The 19959-nt window shown below is 40.6% G+C and overlaps 2 protein-coding genes across 2 annotated transcripts; one reads left to right on the forward strand and one right to left on the reverse strand.

Annotated features, from left to right (window-relative positions):
• The first annotated feature begins 1963 nt into the window (after positions 1 to 1963).
• rmnd1 (required for meiotic nuclear division 1 homolog) lies at positions 1964 to 10009 on the forward strand. Its single transcript, XM_083791563.1, has 12 exons — positions 1964 to 2089; positions 2395 to 2867; positions 2969 to 3074; positions 3946 to 4021; positions 4627 to 4666; positions 5288 to 5388; positions 5568 to 5674; positions 5775 to 5839; positions 5976 to 6052; positions 6736 to 6856; positions 8264 to 8380; positions 9331 to 10009. The coding sequence occupies exons 2-12, from the start codon at positions 2406 to 2408 to the stop codon at positions 9361 to 9363; spliced, it is 1305 nt and encodes a 434-aa protein (XP_083647689.1). The 5' UTR covers positions 1964 to 2089; positions 2395 to 2405; the 3' UTR covers positions 9364 to 10009.
• Positions 10010 to 13867: 3858 nt separating this feature from the next.
• On the reverse strand, positions 13868 to 17633 carry akap12a (A kinase (PRKA) anchor protein 12a; the record flags this gene model as incomplete). The annotated part of the gene is made up of 2 exons (XM_083791669.1): positions 13868 to 13984; positions 15396 to 17633. The coding sequence occupies 2 exons, from the start codon at positions 17631 to 17633 to the stop codon at positions 13868 to 13870; spliced, it is 2355 nt and encodes a 784-aa protein (XP_083647795.1).
• Between the last annotated feature and the right edge of the window lie 2326 nt (positions 17634 to 19959).

Below are 19959 nucleotides of genomic sequence, written 5' to 3' on the forward strand. Positions count from 1 at the left end.
AGGCAACAGAAAACATATGCCAATGTTTTGCCAGAGGGGGGCGCTATAATAACTGACTTTGTGATTCTGTGATGACATTAGCACAGCATGATATTGCAGTTTATATTATAGTGTGCTGCTGTGGCATATAATAGTAAGGGATAAGGATGCATGTCAAAAGTAGGCTGTGTCGGGATATCTGACCTCGGGATATCTGAATTGGGAGCATTTGGAAACTGTTATTATATTCTATAATTTAAATGAAGGGTCTGGGTATTTTAGTAGGTGTACAAAAGGAAAGTAGTCCAACAAAAAGAAAGTATTCCAGTAATTAAAGTAAAAGAAATCCTCTCATGGAATGTCAGAACAGGTCAGCTCCATATATGGAGATCTACGGGTGGCAGCGGGGGAATTAAGTGTACAGGGTTTGATGAGGGCCCAGGTATGGACGGGTCTAAATTTTTGTGTCTGTTGAGAACTCTAGTTTTCACCGGCTGCTGGGCGCGGCTGCATTAATAACTTTGGGGCAGGCCTGTCTAGAGTTTGAATGGAGAGGTATCAGTCAAAAGGGAGACATCGAAGAGGAAGGATGGATGGGGAAGGATCAACATAATGGAATGTCAGATCAGGTTCTGACATATATCCATATATGGAGATCTAAGGGTTTGAGGTCAGATGTAGAATTGCTGGCCAATATTGGGCTAAATTCGGCCATAGCCACTTGCCCAAATGTGGCCAATGTGCTGACCTCATCACATTGTGATGAGGCTATGGACGTTATAGCCGGGAGTGTTTTTCATGCTAAACTAATGCTTGGAATGGATTCAGAATCATGCAAACGTCCTAGTTTGACACGTCACATGCTAAAGCATAATGACATTTAGAAAATGTTGCCTTACGTTACGTCTTGGATTAAGGCAAGTTTAGGGTACTAGAGCGGTGCCCGTTGGAGCCTCTACAGCGGTGCACGTTGGGCACTGGCCTACTTGGAACGATGCAAGTTGGAAATGCATGTCCCACCCAGATATTATGACTGTCCCTTTTATGCCCATATATGGAGTCCTTTGTCAGGCATGCCCAAATATAGATCAGAATGATGTCCGAACAGGCCAGCTCCATATATGAACACTGGGCAGGGGCCCTGTCCAGAGCCCGGGCAGAGGCCTTTTTGGGGCAGTTCAACCGTTCTGGACAACCGTGGGTCCGACGGACTCCGACCGTCTCGACACCGGACACTGCACTCCCTGTGGTGGGGTGGACGTGTACGTGTGTCGAATTTGAAGTCGGTGGGGCGAACGGTTCTCGAGTTACAGACGTACGTACAGTGCACACACACAGAGACTTGGTGCATTCATAGTTAGATTAGCAGTGAGATCAGGGTAGATTTTTTATCCTGGCTAGTAGACCTAATTTCCTGTCAGAATCAGTTGAGAAACAAAATAAAACAATTTTGTCCAACCTCTGCCATTTCATTATTGGACTAAAGTAGTATTCAGAGGTCCCTGTGAGCCACTCATCAATCAGCCTATAGAGGGTATGCTCGTGACATCATCATTGGAAGGTATGCAGGAACGCCTACTGAGTGGCATAAAACGACTTTCTGGCATTGACAGCCCATACATCCAAACAGAAAAGTCCTATTTGTTTGCATTAAATTACTTTAACTCACTTTGCCACTCGATCTGCACATGTGCATACCCTCTATTGATTGATAGATGTCAGTACATGCAGGCGCTTGTTTAATTTTTTTGTGAGCTCAGTTCAGTTTTCCAGAGAGTACACTGTGTGTGTACTTACCAGACACACTGACGGTGACCCCTGTAAATTGTGTCTGTGTATATATCTCAAAGTAAAAACCCTAAAAGGACTTTGTGGAGTAGGGTCTAGTTGGTAGGGTCAAGTTGGGTTTTTTCCATTTTCCAGTAGGTGGCGATATGCGCTTTAATGCCAATAAAAATAAACGAAGAAGAAGTTCAAACGAAACTTTATTAATACTAAGAGACACAGTAGTGTATCGTGGAAATGAAGCTGACAGAAATGTCATTCAGTCATTTAACTTAACGTAACATTTAAAGCAAAGTTTATTTTGTCGTTTCTGAAGCTTGGTGTGGTGAGTCATTTTGTCGTGTAGTATTGCATGTCTATTTAATTTGCTATGAAACTGTTGGCTGCCTCAGAAATGTATGTAATCTCACAGAAGGCTAGTAGGCTATCACCCTTATTTGTTCTAATGAAGCCTGCTCTTTACTTTATGTGACTATATTGGAGGGACGCAAGTCTGTAACTCTGGAAAATATGGTGGGGGTCTTTAAAATTAAAACGTTTTAGAAGAACCATAGGTTGCACTATGGTATGGCATTTACATGATGCAATATCAAAGCACTGACACCCGTGTTTCCTCTCTTCTGTGAACAGTCTCTTTTAAGATGCTTATACGGACGTTGTGGTGCAAAGTTGGAGTTCCACGGCCTTTGGAGAGGAAATCCATCCAGTGGTTTGCCATTTCCAGTCTTTCAGAACCTAAACGGCATCTGCATCACCAATATGCATCTCAACCTGGGACTTCCTCAGCCTTGGCTATGGCATCAGTGACCCTTCCCATGAACTGTTATTTAAAGATTCATAACCCATGGCAATATTATGTAAGATATGTTACACAGGCTTCGCAGTGCCTCCACAGGAGGACCTTATTGGCTGACCTTGGGATGTTTCTCAAACACACACAGATCGTGCAGACTACAAGGAAGTGTCTATATTCCACAGATCTTGCAAAGACTGTTCTAAAATCGGGTTTGAAATCCGCTGCGCTCCCTAGTAAAAGGATTCCAAAAGGGCCTCGAACTAAACAACCGTCGAGAACCAATCAGGCTTGTCAGGATGAGGACAAGGTAATTCATTCATCCATCTTGCATGATACTGATATTATCTTTTTCTACATTGCATTTCTTTACTTGAATATTGATGCAGTCAAACCTGTCGTTACCTGTAGGATATGATGCAGTGTATAGCATTTGCGACAGCTGATCAGTACCATTTGCCAACCCTTATGCACGACCTGATGGGTCATGGTTTTCATGAAGTGGATTTGCCTAGAGGTAAGACTTGTACATCATCCATAACACTTAGTTTAATGTAGATTTAACCATGAAGTATGCTAAAGGGAAGCATGAACTGCCTGACAAACACAGACACACACGCACTCTGAGGCAGCTGTGCGTACATAATCACACACAAACGGATAAACAACCACATACACATATACACCAGGACCTACACCCAATATGCCCCACAGATTCAATAAAGGTATCCATCTACACACTTTCTCACTCAGAGGCAACTGTGCATACATAATCACACACAAACAGAGAAACAACCACATGCAGACCTACAGTACGCACAGCACCTTAAATACGGCACACATTATTATATTATTTAAAATGCATCCCACACACATGCATCTAACAAAGACACCTCACAGTTTGCTATTATTGCATTTTCATTATTTCTATTTACAGTATTTTTTGTTATTTTGACTACTTGCTGCAAAGAGCTGGAAGTTTTGGAAAAAGGCTACCTCCCATCTTCAACTGGTGCAAAATTCTGCAGCTAGGCTATTAACAAACTCTTAAGAGACGTGACCATAATATGGTCACGTCTCTTAAGAGTTTGTTAATATCGGTGTAATATTATTACACCGATGCTAGCTTCCCTTCACTGTTTGGCATGGTTGCCGGTGAGTTTCAGAATTGATTTTAAGATTCTACTGATGACTTTTATCATCCCAGCTACAGCTTAGATATGATAATGAGCCTGTGTGCAGCCTCACTGCCTCATATCCTCAAGTAGGGTTCTCTTGGTAGTTCCCAAGACTCACCTCATCAGCTTTTGAGGCCAAGCCGCCTGGAATGCCCTGCCTGAGGATTTAAGGCTAGCATTTATCCCATGATGTCACATTTCTATTTTCAGATGCTTCAAATACACTGGTGATAAGCACAGACATGGCTTCAAAGGCAGATGACGGCGCACTAATTTTCTTCTTCAGGTAGACCTGTGTTTTTTTCCCCTAAAGGCTTGGAGTCATACAATTGCCAAATCCTGTGGGAAAACAGCGATTCCCAACCTGTGGTCCATGGGTATATTGAAAGTGGACCCCCAAATAATTGGCAAAGAGATAATATATATGATATGATTTAAAAAACAGTAATGTTTTTTTGTTTTCGTTTTTAACCTTTTTTTCAAGGTTTTCTTTGATACCAATAAATAGGATCTTAAAGTATACTATGTTATTTCAAGTAGGGGGTTTCCAGATATTTTTTACAAGAGTTACAAGCTTGTGCCGTTTGTGAAACAAGCTTGTAAATATCTGGAAACCCCTTACTTGTACTGTAAATAAGAGACCCTACAGCTGTGCCGTTTTTAAATTAGCTAAGAGAGACCCTACAAGTGTGTTGTCCGTGTGAGGACATGTTCTTTCTTGCCTTGATCTTTCCTCCCCGCCCTCCCCTCTCTTCTTTGTTTCTTGGAAAAATAACCACTTTTTTACTTGTTAAAACTGTGATGTGACAAAGATGATTCTGATTCTGCAATATTGCATGAAGGTCAGTGTTGTTATTATGGTTGACTGACAAGTCTATTGTGCAATTTCAGGGAAGGGTCAGTGGTTTTCTGGAACGTTGAAGAAAAAACGGTAAATAAAATAAATACATTACACTTTTGAAAACATTTCTGTTTTGTAGTTTAGTGTAAACCCCTTAAATATAGCCTATTGGTCACCTGTTTTTCCTCATATCACTCCAGAATATCTGCTGTCGGGCAGAAACCAGCTGTCCAAAATATTTACTTTTCATAAAGTTTTTAGAACAACACAATACTACCTCATCAAAGTTGGTACAGTGACTTTACTTATACATTGTCAGATACGTGAATGTGTTCTTATTTTATCAGCACTTTACTTCACCCAAATACAGCTCAAGTGGAGTTAGGAGATTTTTACCAGCTTCTATGCAATAGCAAGCTAAGTCTACAGTAGTCCTCTAGTGCTGTAATCTCGGAGGAAAGCCTGGTCTGTTCCAAAATCAACGTGTGAACCGGTCTGGCGCGGATGGTAATTTACGTCATGTTGTAATCTTGTTTTGTAGTCATCAGGCAGGAAACCACAAGGCGGAATAAGAATTCCACCATTCAAAGTTTGGGAACCACTGTTCTATAGCACTGATGTATTCAAACAAATAAAAAGGTAAAAAAAAAATGGAGATTTCTGCCCAACAGTGACAATATTGTTGGTTCCCCCCCCCCATTGTTTTTGCAGACAAAGAAAGTGATGAGAATATTGGAGCGCCATGAGATCCAGCCCTATGAGGTAGCATTGGTCCACTGGGAGAATGAAGAGATAAGCTACAAAATTGGAGAGTACGTTGTTTTGATTGCTCCATGATGTACAGTATATATATGCTGGCCCATCTTTGCTTGTAATTTTTTTTATGGAAATGTGTATTATTGGTGTTTTTTTAATGTTACATCTAGCTTAAAGTTGATCTTTGGCTCTTCCCCCTTATCAAACTTGAAATGTGAGTTATTTTCTTGTCTAGGGGGAGTTCAAAGCTTGAGCGTGGTAATTTCGTCCTGAATGCTGAGATGGATCAAGACGAAGCTGTGTTGGCGAAGTTTGCTTTCTCAAATGCTCTCTCTCTATCAGGTTAGAGTAGACAATACAGACAGCATACAACGTGTAAAAACAAGACACCATGTTGTGTACTGTACTCAATGCTTTCTCTTTGTCTCGTGGTCTCTTTCAGTGAAGCTTGCTATATGGGAGATCTCTGTAGATAACTTTGTTGAGTCAATTCAATCAATCCCAGAGGTACAGAGTGTACACTTTATATGAGACCCACCATACAATTATCAATAATTTAATATCTGTAATGGATGTTTGAAGTTCACTTCGCCCTTTATTACTGACTTAATTGCCTTATGTCTTCTTTCTTTTGTAAAAACAGATGCTGAAGGCTGGTAAAAGCGTTAAGTTGTCTCGGGCAGAGGTCATGCAGAAGATAGGAGAACTCTTTGCTCTAAGGTTAGTTCAGTATTCCCAGGATATCTAGAGCATTTCTATTTTTGGAGTTGGGAGGCTTCAACAACCAAACTCTTTGTATGTTTGGGTGTCACAGTATTGGCAAATAATTTCTTACTTATTTTAACACGCTTGCTTTGTTTTATTGCACTGTGAGTAATTAGTGCACTGACTAGACTCCCGGGAGATGGATTGCTCAGGTGGAACAAACAAAAGAAAACATACCATCAGGTCACAGTACTTACAGTGTTACTCATACTCTGAGTTGGCGGTGCCCGGGATTGAACCGAGAACACTGTGGTCCAAAGGCTAGCACTCAAATTGCACCAAGACAATACAAATAGTGAGAATATACAGTACATTACTCAATAACAGACAGTAGGGACCATTTATTATGCCTACCTCAGTACAAGCCTAGTTGCTAGTACATGAGTAGTTTGAATCTGGCTCATGACCTGTGTCTCCTCTCTCTTTATTGGTTTGTGTGTGTCGGTGGGTCGGTGGGTGGGTGGGTGTGTGTGAGATCACAATCTTTAAATATTTTATATATATATATATATATATATATATATATATTCTCCCAAATGTAATAATAGATATCCTATCGTTGGTAGCAATTCTCTGTTGATTCTTAAACTTTTAACAGACCAAAACCTCTTACAGTATGTTATACTTTGAAACCACAGGCACTGCATAAACCTGAGCTCCGACCTGCTCATCACACCTGATTTCTATTGGGACAGAGAGAATTTGGAACAGCTCTATGATAAGACGTGCCAGTTCCTCAGTATCAACCGCAGGGTTAAGGCGAGTACTGTTTACAATACCTACAAACTACGGTCATCAGAAAGCTGGAGGAGTCATGGCACATTAAAGTGATGTTTTCCAGGCCTATAAAAGTTGTAAAGACTGAGTGTCCCAAAAGTGTTGGAAATGTTTTTGCCTGCTAAATGGGTAAAGTAATAATCCTAATTGTAAAATTACTGTCCATTTAAGTCTCATGTGATGGTTGTTGACATCCAAGACTCAGACCTTTAGAACCAACTGCTTAACAAATGAATGAATGCTTCGGTATGGAAGCAAAGATTGGTCATTGAGATTGTGTTACATGTCATGGTAAAGTCACGGAGATTTGATTATGAAAACGTTTTAGCTCCATGTTGCTTTTCATTAGTCAAGGTTTGTCATTTCCTCAGTCATTGTGCAGCATACTGTATACAACTGTATATCTAACCTTGTGAGTCAGATCTCATGACTCAGTTTCTGAGCACGGCAAAAGTTTTGGTTATAAAGCTACAGTATGTTGTTGCTTGCAGGGGGTCAGGGAAACGCCAATCAGAATGAGTGATGGGTTCTAATATTCATAACTGGTTTTCCCAGCTAAATGTTTAGTATGGGAAAAGATTAGTAATGGTTTAAGTGTCAAGGTGTCTCCTAGAATAGAAAGACTAAAGACACAATGTACGCCCGTGTACATGGCTGAAATCGATTTACTGCAGTTTGAATGACATTAATTAGTTTATGAAATTATACTTTCATTTTTTTCAATATAGTAGGTCCAGACATTTCTTCCCTTTCTTAATGTTATTATGCTATATGACATCTAATCTATTCATCTTTGTGATGAGTCTCATGGGTTGTTACGACCCTTAGTGTCTAGGGGCAAAGACCCTTCGGAAAAGGATTAGGTTTGCTTAGTTGTAGTTTGTCATTTGTTGTTGTTAGTCTGAATTCAAATCAAAGTCACTAGTTGGTTGGGTTTGGGGGGAAAGAGGATTGCCCCCTCCCCCCCAGCGACGGTCAGGCTCAGAGCCTCAGACTGGCTTTTATAGTGAGGGCTGGGCCTGCCACCTCAGCGTTGCCATGGAGACGAGAGCAGCCACCAATCCTGGGAGGGCGATCAGTTCCTCACAGGTGAGGGGGAACCTGGCCACGCCTCTGTGACCAGATCATCAAGTACTAGTGCTGATTGGCAATGAAGCCAACACCCAAGCCTCTTTCACAGAACACTGCAGCTCACCACCTGGACTGAAGACAGAACACACACCAACACAATACCCGCCTACTACTAATATCACCTCATACTATCATTAACCAAAAGTATAACTCTAATAATAATAAATATGGCCAGGGGCCATTACAGGGTCACTAGAATTGATAATAATCGATAGGATTATAAGATCTTGGCTTAGCTTTCCTGTTATCCTGTTTCAGGTTGTGAATGAGAAACTTCAGCATTGTACAGAACTGGCAGACCTCATGCGGAACCATCTCAGTGAGAAACACAGCGTGAGGTTAGAGTGGATGATTATAATCCTCATCACCATTGAGGTAAGAATGACCAAATTACTTAACAGACAAAGTAGGAATAGCGTTGAATGGTTTACATTTTTGCTTTATTTAGATGGGTATGAGCAACACAGTTTGTATGGAACCGGGGTGGTGTTTAGATTTTCTCTGCTCCACCAGTGACTACAATCTTTGAGTATTTATTCATCTAGAGGTTTCTGGAGGGTTTTCTTTTAAGCAATGCCTTCCACCGCAATCATAATGTATGTGAGTGTTTTAAAATGTGATGGGAAGCTTTGTGATGTCTGCCAGAAAAAGATTTGTAATAAAGAAAATTACAAAAATAAATATTAATACAAATACAATATATTCCTATTTATCTGCAATTCTGCACATTGCCGTTAATGTTTCATTGTATGATTGCTACACATTGTAATGCTAATTTAATTTAATTAGGCTGTTGATGTTTTGTGATATACCCTCTTTGGACCATAATATCTATTGAAGCATGTTCATCTCTGATTTGCTTTAACTGTCTATCTGCATCATTCCTCTGACTGGATAATACTGTCATGTCTTGTTTTCTCATCAGAATTTTATTTTAGGCATTGTGTGCTCGTTACAGAATACTTTAAAACAACATGTCTTTTAGAAAAAGAAAACATCCACAATCATTAGTTTCAAGTATTTCAACATGGAAGCTGCACTGTCTTCTCCTGTTGACCCTTGATTACCTGAGACACTGTTGGGTGTTTAGTGCCTTGCCCAATGGCATATACTGTACAGTTTTTGAAGAATGAGCTAGTGCTACTCAGTCAGTTTCAGTTACTGTATCTTGTCCGAACATTCCTATCGATTACTAAAGTATGAATTGGTAGCTTTCTTAAGCCCAATCCTCTAACTTTGAGGCTACCACAACCTCAATTCTTGTTTTTAAAGGATGCAAAAATCCTTTTTTATACCTCATATGTGTTGTATTGCTTTTATTGAAGGTCATGTTTGAACTTGCAAGAGTGATCTTCTGAAAGACTACCACCACGTGTTCTGGATGGACATGGGAAATTATTCAATTACTGTGAAGTTAATTTACATACCTTTCCACACCAAAACAAATATTTCTTTCTACTGATTTTTCACTTTTATGCAGATAATTATGTGTGGTACAGTTTTAAGCTGTGATGTTTGTTTGCCATTTGTTTTGAGAATATGTGAATCCAATAACTGTACTTGAATGTATTTGTATGTTGTTGGAGTTTATATGGAATTTATTTTATTTGTCCAGCCATAAAATGTGTCATGATGTACAATAATTTTCCGCCGGGCACTCTTTTGGTGTACCAGCTCAGTGGCCTTGTGGTTAGAGTGTCCGCCCTGAGACTGGGAGGTTGGGGTTCAATCCCCGGCCGGGTCATACCAAAGACTCTAAAAATGGGACCCAGTGCCTCCCTGCTTGACACTCAGCATCAAGGGTTGGATTGGGGGTAAGTCCCTGCGACATACTAGCGTCATGTCCAGGGGGTGTACTTGTACATCAAGCTGCCTCACGCTACAGAAACAGGAGATAGGCTCCTGCCCTATGGGCCTCATGGCTCGGCAAGGCTACTTACTTACTCTTTTGGTGCAATTTTGAAATGTTACAGAAGGTTCAATAAATGTAAGTACTGTATTTCACGCTTGGAGTTTGAAGTGTTTATGTAAATAATAGTACTATACTGCACAATCTTCACCATGATGAATATTTATAATATGGAAAATGTATTCACTTATTAGCAATTAGGCTCATATTTCTTGCAATGCAAAAAGTACTCAAACTTCTTCAGATAGTTGTTTATTCAAATAAAATTACTATGACTTACATTTATATCAACATTTGGAAATATGTATAAACACACAGGTAACTTTTATATTTGGCATTTAGTTATTAGTTACATTATATATAATTTCAGCAGGAATGTCATTTTCTACAAATGTCAGTTTCATAACTGATACAAAATATCAAAAGGAGGAAAAGCAGCCAAATCAGAGGCCTCTCCTAGTGTAAAATGCCTCATTGACCTGTCCCGCACCGCAATCTCATTGCTACTGGAAGCACAGCAAGTAATACAGGCTAGCCTAGAACAAATAGGAGATATAACTGATACAATCAAGCTGCCATCATTGCATTTAAGGCTTTGTTGATTATATATATTAATGATACATATTAAAGACTGCTATGTATTCACTATGCATGTGTATTGTGATTAAAAAATACTTTGAGCATTAACTTTTTTTAAACAGCTTTGCGCCATGCCAGCTAAGCAGTCAAACATTTGTCACCATGCTGTTGATGCAAACTGTGGAACAGTAGAATTTATGATTAAATGTAGGTAAACATAATTCTGTCAGTCTACACTGTAGCTTCAAAACAGTCTTGATATCAAATATACTACTAATAAACTGTGTGTCAGTTGTCAGAGCATTGACAAAAATGGATCTGAAACAGTTCACCATAAAACAGTATGGGTAGCAAAGATGAACACAAGATTTTTTTTGTTTTGTTTTGCAAATACTAACTGCATACACTTTACTGTACCATGAGAAAATGAGACATATCTGTAGTTCCTTGAAAAGAAACGTGAAACATTTCATAGGGCTGTAGTAGTACTCAGACCAGTCTTGAGTCCGGTTTCAAGATCACATTCTGATGATTTCGGACTTGCCTGTAAATTTAGGATTCTCCTAAACTGGATGGAGCTGTTAGCTGGAAGTATAAAGGCACTATTTTAGTTTTTATTCATTCTCTGATGTACTATTGAATTATCTCCATAATTCAATTGGAGATATACTTAATTATTTTAATTACTTACGGACTGTTACAATATGTCAACTGTTGTCATTATTTGTACTAACGTTAATGAGTTTGACACTCATTCATGTTTTTGAATTGGTCTCGATCCCCGTTTGGTCTCAGTCTTGACTCGGTCTGGGCCCCCCTCGATTTAGGTCTTGGTCTCACTAGGTGGTGTCAAATACAGCCCTAACATTATGGAACTACAGGTAGTGCATACTGTTACTGATATTAATGATTATAATTGCACTGCATTAGCAAATACAATTGTGTGATTCAGTTTAGTCCTCCAGCATGATACTGCTGAAGCCACATACGGTGTATACCCCCTGAGAAGATGAGTAATTCAGATCTTCAGGTCACGGCTTCATCTACTCTGTCTTCCACTCAAGAAGCCCACCATTTGAATAAAAGTCATTAAGATGCATAGAAATTATTTTACAAAGAGGAAAATACTTTTGAGTATTAGGGATGACTGAATGTAATGGCACCCCCCCCCCCTTCAGCTGTCCTCTGATGACTTCTGTCCATGGTGGTCTGTTGTGAATTTCTTTTAGAGGCTTGGAGACCTGCAGTCTTTTCAATTGTCCGGCCTGCAAAATAATACAAAACAAAGAAGCGCAACATTATTTTATTTTAATATTATAGATATGATGATTATAGATTATATATAGAGTGAATTAAATATAGGACAATATAATGCAGGACTTACAAAATGGTGACACGAGCTGGATGGAATTAGTCGGCTTCCATGGTAGAGATTGCTGTCTCTGTTACAGCTGCTGCAATTTCAAGAGGCTCACAGGCAATGGTAAACTCTTCTTCACTCTCACAACTCATTTCAATGGCTCGTAGGTCTACTATCTGGGCTGTTTCTTCTTGTCTCTGTTCTTCCTTTGTGTGACAATCATCATGATCCAGCATTTCCTTTTCCGTTTGGCAATTTTCCTTCTGACTTTCTAGAGATTCCACAGCTTTAATCCCTGAGTTCCCCCCTTGATCGCATATAGTTTCCTCTGCGTCCAGCCAAACAGGTTCAGGTTCCTCCTCTGTTGGTTGCACAGGCTGCACTGTCTCAATTATTTGGACACAGGTTTCGGCCAGCACTGGTTGATTCAAGACTATTTCAACTTTTAGTATTGTCTCTGTTACTGGTTTGATGGTTTCCTGGACACCAATCTCAGACAGCTCTGGTTGGTTCATGATGACGGTTGTTTGCACTGAATTTGTTTCTTGTTGACCTGTATTCTGTATTAATACTGTTTCTGTTGCCTGACCGAATTGAGACAGTACTGGTTGACTGTAGATCACAGCACTCTGTGCCGGTGCTTCTTGACTTATGAATTCAATGGTTTCCATTGCCTGTACACCCACAGTAACGTCACATAGCTCTGCTTCATTGAGAATCGTAGCCGTATCTATTGACTTTGCTTCTTGTACTAGTTCTACCGTTTCTGTTGTGTGGGTGCCAAGGGCAAGTTGAGACATTACTGGTTGACTGTAGATCACAGCTCTCTCTGTTGGTTCTGTTTCCCTTTCCAGTTCTGTGGTTTCCATTGCCAGGACAGCAACCTCAACAGATGTCTCAGGCTGCTTCTGGCTCTCTCCTCCTTCGGTTATTCCTGTTTGTTTTAGTTCTGCTGATTCTGTCACTTGGACAGCAGCTTCAGACTGCTCTGGAACCGGGGTCTTGGCTTGTTCTGTAACGTCTGCTTGTCGAATTGGTTCTATTTCCTCTGCTGCCTGAATCCTGACATCAGACACTTCTGCGACATCAGACACTTCTGCGTGTTTCACGGGTTCAGTTATTTCTGTTACAGGTGGTTGAGGGGCTGAATCCCTTGTCTGACCAAACAGTATGTTAAGTTTAAATTCTAAAGACAGGCTAGAAGGTTTCTCCACATTGCCTACTGATGAGATTAATTCAGAGCTTTGAAGTATTACTAGTTCAGCATTGCTTGCTTTATCCACCTGGTGAGAGGTGTTTGGAGTCGTGTCCTCTTCCACGACAACATCCTTCATTTCCCCCTCGACTAATGGCACTGTTGTACATTGTGAATCTTCTGCTACATTGACATCCGCTTCCTTTTGTAACTCAACTTTAGCTTCCTCTTTGTGTTCATCAATGGAGGCAAGCTCTTCTGCTTGTATTTCACCAGCAGTCTCCCTTGATTTACTTTCAGACATTTCACAAGATTCAGCAAATATAGGTTCATTTACTTCTGGCAAGGTTTGCTTTTCATGTGGGATGACTCCCTGAGCAATAGTAAGCTTACTTGCTTCATCAGTTATCTCCTCTTCAGTCTGTAAAGTAGCAGAGAATCTATCTACCTCATCAACCATGTCTTTGCAAATGTCTATGACTCCTGTAGTATCTATTACTACTACATCAAAAGCTGTCTCAACAACTGGCTTGACTGAGTTCATGTCAACGTCCACCACTTGCACTTGAATTCTATGATTGTCTTCAATCTGTTGTGATGGCACATGCATAATCACAATCACGTCGCTCTCTTGTGCTGATATAACCATATTATCTTTCAAACATGGTGGTAAATGGCTCACACATTCATTTGCCTCTTGGGACTGTATTTCAGTTGCCACAACCTCTGTCAGTGGTTCAGCGATGTCAGATGTGTCAGCTATTTCAGCATCAGGGATAGAAGCCACCACATCTTTTACATCACAGGTTAGTGCTTGCATCACTGGGGCATGCACCATTTCCACAGCCTCCACTGCAACATCTGGGAGGTCAGTTTCTTTTTCACCCTCAACATTGACTTCAGTGAGATGTGCTTCCTGTATGGGTTCATCTGCTGCTGAGACAGAGGCAGAGGCATTTTCTGTGTCGGGTAATGGCATGGCTTCAGAAATAACAGGCTTTTCACACACTGTAGCACTACTTGCCACATATATTTCTGTGGTAGTGTTAACAGATGTTAATGCGTGCAATTCATTTGCCACATCAGCTATTTGTCCTCCATCCACAACTAGGATATGCTGTGGAAGTTGTTCTATGGCAATCTCTTTTTCCATAGAAACTTGCTCTGTCAGAATCGCAGTTTTGTTCTCGATTTCATCGTTAACTGAAGCAGAAACATTTTCTCCACAGATTTCTTCAGATGTAACTTGCTGCTCAAGCACTGCAGCCCTACCTGGCCCAGAATTCACAGAAGCAACTTTGACAGTGGTTATTGCCTGCAACTCATTGACCACTTCAATAACTTGGTCTTCATCATGTACTTGTGCATGCTGTGGTACACCAATCTGATCCTCCTTAATCTCCAACATTTGCTCTGTCTGCAACTCAGTTTCTTTCTCATGTTCAACAATTCTACCCCCTAAATCTACAGGGGATACTTGTGTAACTGTGGGTGTCTGCAACTCAGTGTCAACATCAGGCTTGACATCAACATGCACCCCTTCTGCTGTTTCAATCTCAGCACCTGGCAGGTCGCATTCCTTCACCTCAACATTGACTTCAGTGATATGCACTTCCTCTTTGGGCTCATCTGTAACTGAGGTGATTGCATTGTCAGGGGCCAGTATGTCTTCCGATATCACCAGCTTTTCAAGAACTTGAGCACTACCCACCTCTGAATTTAAAGTGGCTATTTGAAGCAAGGTTAATGCCTTTACCTCACCCACCCAAGCTACGCTGTCTTCATCCTCAACTTCTGCATGTTGTGGAATTTGGTCAGGGACTTTGTCATTGATCTGATCTTTTTCCTCATGGTGTTTTGCCATATGCACCACATTTTCACCCACAGTTCCATATTGTACAGCAGCTGTTGAGTCCACTTCATGAGAATCCACCTCAGTGGATATAATTTCTTCTTGATTGACTATAGCCATGTCAATATGTTCATTTTCAGGCAGTGGCTCTGTAGTGGCAGCATCATTCACTTTATCCATAAATTCTTCTTTCACACTTTCATATATCTCTGAAACATCAGACGGGTGTACTTGATCTACAGAAATCACAGCAGTATCAAATTCTTCAGTGGTATCTTCAGAAATTGCTTCAGTGACTTCAGATACACTTTCAGGCTGGGCTCCACCAATTTCATCAACTGCATTAACATCTTCTGCAGTGGGGGCTTCTGACTTGTGGAATGCTTCTGTATTTGTTGTTTCTTGTAGTATGGATTGTATCTGAGGAGAGACAGAACCATGTATTCTTTCTACACTTGGATCTTGTGCACACGGTGCCACAGCATTTGGGTTTACATAGATGGCTTCAGCAACCTCTTGTAGGAGAGCCTCTGTTTCCATCACATCATATTCTGCTGGTACTGGTGTTGTGTTGCCAGATGTTTTTGAAGACTCTGTCAGCTGGGAGACTGCTGATACCATATCGGTTCCGTCTGTCAGTGTGCTGTCTACAGGCTCTGGTGCAGTAATGGCCTCAGATGTCAGCTCAATTATATCCTCCGCTATAGTATCATCTCTTGCTGCTTCCTCAGCACCTGCAGTTGTCATGCTTTCCTCAATAATGCCTTCCTCAGGGATGTCACTGAGTTGCTGATGTTTGCTTAATTCTGTCAGATCCTCAACATCTTCATTCAAAGCAGGAATTGCAGATGACTGATTTTCACCCTTTCCTGTCTCTGCTACAACTGGCTCACTAGGGAGAGTTGCTTCATTTGTCTGCCTTAAGAGGGGCTGGGATTCTGATGCTTCAGGTGTGTGACTTGCTATGAGTGCTTGAGTTTGTACTTGATCCTCTGTGTCAAACTCAGACAAAGGAACCACAGCAGGAGTCTCAGAGTCTTCATCATCTGAGCCGTCTTCCCTATCAGCTTCATCTGAAGATATTTGGTCATGCTTTTCTGTAGACTTCCTCTTTTTGCGTCCTGGGAGGAGTTTCTTTAATGAGAAGGAGGATTCATCTTTTTTCATTTCACTATCAGATGGTATGTGTTCTTTTCTTTCCTCTTCGGATTTCCGTTTTGGGGTCATGAGTCTTTTAAGGGATTTCCAAGTTGAACCATCTTCTGAAGGGCTTCCTGCTTGGTCAGGGGAATAGGCTAGATGCCCATCGCCCTCCTGAGAACTTTCTAGAGGAGACTCTGCAGCGTGTCTTGATTCACTGTCAGGCCTGTGTTCTTCCCCTTCATTCTTGGGTATTTCATCCTCGGAATCTGATGTTTTTCGACTCCTTCTCCTTCCAGATCCACATAGGAATGCCTCCCATGTGGCTTTCTTTGTGTCTTCTGTGGTGGCATCAGATATGTGTGCTTCTTCACTTGGCTTGGGCTCCTCTGGTGAAGCTGAGGTTACTGCCTCCTCATCACTGAGGGAAGCCTTTATCATATGTTTCTTGGGAGTGACAAGTTTTTTGAAGGAAGCCCAGGTACCATCTTCCACTTCTGCCCCTTCAGGGGAACGTGCAGGACTCTTACCTCTCTGATCCTCTGTCGACTCAGTAGATGACAGGAGGTGATCAGAATCATGCTCACCAGAGTCGGTCAGCTTTGAATCACTTGATCTTCTTCCTCTCTGCTTTTTTGAGCCTTTCTTAAGACTAGACCCAGACAGCAGCCTTTTCAGTGGACTACCTTGAACTTTGACTTTCTCTTGAGAACTCAGGAGTTCTTCAACTTCAGGAACATCTGTTTTCATTGTTGCGTCCACAGGTGTGATTTCCACTTTGAGTTCACTTTTGTTCTTTTCCTCCCCAACTGCAGCTGTCTCAACATTGATGTCTTCGATCTGTTCTTGGTCTTCTCCATCTGCTGCTGTCTTTGCTGCATCGTCCTGTGTCCCCATGTCCAAAAGTTCTTTCTCCATCACCTCATCTTTGGCTTTTTCTTGTTCTATGGACTTTTTCTTTTTCTTCAAACCAGCAAATATTCCTGAAGTAAAAAACTTTTTAATCGGAGAGATGACCTCATCTTCATTAGGACTGGTAGAAGATGGTTGGACTTCCTCTTGCTCTTTTTGATGATCCTCTGCAGGTGTTGCATCCCCTTCACCTGCAGAAATTGCCTCTGTTGGTGCCTCTGCAACCTCATTGGTTGAAGTTTCTTCATTAGCCTCTGTTGGTTCTGTGGTCTTTTCCTCAGCATTGTCCTGAAACTCCCATGATGTCATGTCTGTCATAGTTGGACATGTTGTTGAATCATTGTCAGGGGTATCCTCCTGGGCCACGTTAACAGTCTCTCCAATCTCATCACTTTGTTCCTCAATGGTGTCCTTGGCATCATTTATGTCACTTGGGTCTACTTCCTTTGGTTCGGTGGATACATCTGATGGTACTTCAGCCTTTGTGCCAGAGTTTTTCTTAACTGTCAATTTCAACCCAATATTACAAAAAAATCTCTTAAAATTTTCATTGATTTCATTCAGCTTCGCCTCAGTCTCAGTTAGATTTCGTGGTGCTGCTTGGTCGGGATCAACTGATTTCTTCTCATTTATCTCAGCATTTTCTAATGGTGTTTCATCTTCATTGTGTTCCTCTACCATCTCTGGAACATCTTCTTTTGGAGGTACAATAACGGAACTCGTCTCACAGACTGAGGGAAGAAAACAGAATGAACTATTGAACAATTTGTAGTCCTACACAGTTATCAATGGATTGCAATGTACCTATTTTAGACTATATACAGAGAAATATTGTGAAAGTCTATCAAAAGACAATCTATTTTAAACTAGAAAAGTGTGCATAGGTCTTCGCCAGGCCGGGTTTCCTACCCAGGGCCCGCAACCTTTGGAAGGCAGCTTTAGCCACTTGGAAAGGGCTCTGTAAAATTAAGTGTGCGTGCAAAGTTTCACAGCAATCGGGAGCTGTGTTATAAGCAGGGGGCACACTTGTAAAGATTTGGCTTTTGGTGACTAGTTTTTTTAATTTTGGCATGGTGTTAGGTATGGGTATGAGGTTTTCAAAAAGCTGTGCAAACACGTTGGGCGTGCCCCCTAGTGGTCTGTTTGACTCAAATATTTAGATACTTATAGGTATAGTTGAAAACCCAAATAATTGATCAAATAGATTTTACAATGGATTATGTTACTATTGGGTGTGCTAAATAACATACTAAAAGTTTAGGAAAAACGAACAACCAGAAATGCATTGTTTTCAAGATGGCGTCCACGGTGGCTAAAATGAGCTAAAATGCCTATAAACTTGGATTTAATATGTAAAAAGTCATAACAATTATGCACTATTTTTTAATTTTGGCATGGTGTTAGGTATGGGCATAAGTAATGGCAAACTAATTTGGCTCGCCCCGTCCGTTTGCAATGAAACCACTATTAGATATGTCAGTATACTTGAAACCCCAAATAATTGATAGAAGAGATTTTTCAATGGATTATGTTACTATTGGGTGTACTAAATAACATACTAAATTCTAAGAAAAACAACTAGAAAGGCATCATTTCAAGATGGTGTGATTTTTTTACATTAATCCCAGTTTATACAGTTTATGGCATCACGTAAAAATATCGCCCCCTAGTGGTCGGTTTGCAACTTTGGAATGAAACCATAGGCATTTTTAGCTCCCGGCAGCCATCGTGGACACCATCTTGAAAACGATGCCTTTCTAGTTGTTTGTTTTTCGTAAGAATTTAGTATGTTACTTATTTAGCACACCCAATAGTAACATAATCCATTGAAAAATCTCTTCTATCAATTATTTGGGGTTTCAACCATATACTGACATATCTAATAGTGGTTTCATTGCAAACGGACCACTAAGGGGCGAGCCAAATTAGTTTGCCATTACTTATGCCCATACCTAACACCATGCCAAAATTTAAAAATAGTGCATAATTGTTATGACTTTTTACATATTAAATCCCAGTTTATAGGCATTGTAGCTCATTTTAGCCACCGTGGACGCCATCTTGAAAACAATGCCTTTCTGGTTGTTCGTTTTTCCTAAAACTTTAGTAGGCTGTTATTTAGCACATCCAATAGTAACAACCATAGCTATACATATCTAATATTTGAGTCTGCGCAAACAGCCCACTAGGGGGGGCGTGCCCAACGTGTTTGCACAGCTTTTTGAAAACCTTATAGCCTACCCATACCTAACACCATGCCAAAATTCAAAAACGAGTCACCAAAAGCCAAATCTTGGTGATTTCTTACGCGTTTCTTATTAATGATTTGTCGCATTTTGTGCAAAACGAGCCACTCCTGTTTGGAAGGTAATCATAACCAATCGGAATGGAATATAAGAAATCTGACAGATGTGTCTTGATGACATGACTACAAAGATATGGTGTTCAAAATTGTGTGACGTTTGGACAACATCTGTAGGAATAGTAGCTACTATAGCTTGCTACTATTTCTACAGATGTTGCCTACTGGTGGCACTTCCAGGCCCATGTGAAAAGAGGTGACAGGGGCAAAAACATTCGGCCTGGCACAGACAACTATGCATTCTTGAAATTACCTAAATGTTTTTCTGTTAAAGAGTCATTCACACTGTGTACTCACCCTCTACAAAAACTTCATCTTCACAATGACCATTAACTTCTGCTGTGACTTCTGTTGTGGGGATGTCTGCTTTCGTATTGAGCCCAGAGATCTGCCCATTATTTTGGAGAGACTGAAAGAAAGAGAAAGACAATATGTAATATTTAAGCTTTGTGCTTGTGTTTTAAGACTGACATGGATTTGATGGTGGGGAAAACAAAAATGTTTCATTCAACTAGGCCTACTGCCTATTTCTTTAGGTGATGCTGAACTTGGTTGCTTGGTGGCATATACATAGACATTTGGATGGTTCTGATGCTTAATATATAATTTTATATTTAAAGATGGTGTGCTGCGATTTTTTTCCAC

The sequence above is a fragment of the Protomyctophum parallelum genome (assembly GCF_964188405.1).
Source record: "Protomyctophum parallelum genome assembly, chromosome: 20".
NCBI lineage: Eukaryota > Metazoa > Chordata > Actinopteri > Myctophiformes > Myctophidae > Protomyctophum > Protomyctophum parallelum.

Coding starts and splice junctions, on each gene's coding strand:
- rmnd1 (XM_083791563.1), top strand. CDS start 2,406: ATGCTTATACGGACGTTGTGGTGCAAAGTTGGAGTTCCACGGCCTTTG. Junction 2,868..2,968: donor CTTGTCAGGATGAGGACAAG/GTAATTCATTCA, acceptor CGTTACCTGTAG/GATATGATGCAGTGTATAGC. Junction 5,389..5,567: donor ATAAGCTACAAAATTGGAGA/GTACGTTGTTTT, acceptor TTTCTTGTCTAG/GGGGAGTTCAAAGCTTGAGC.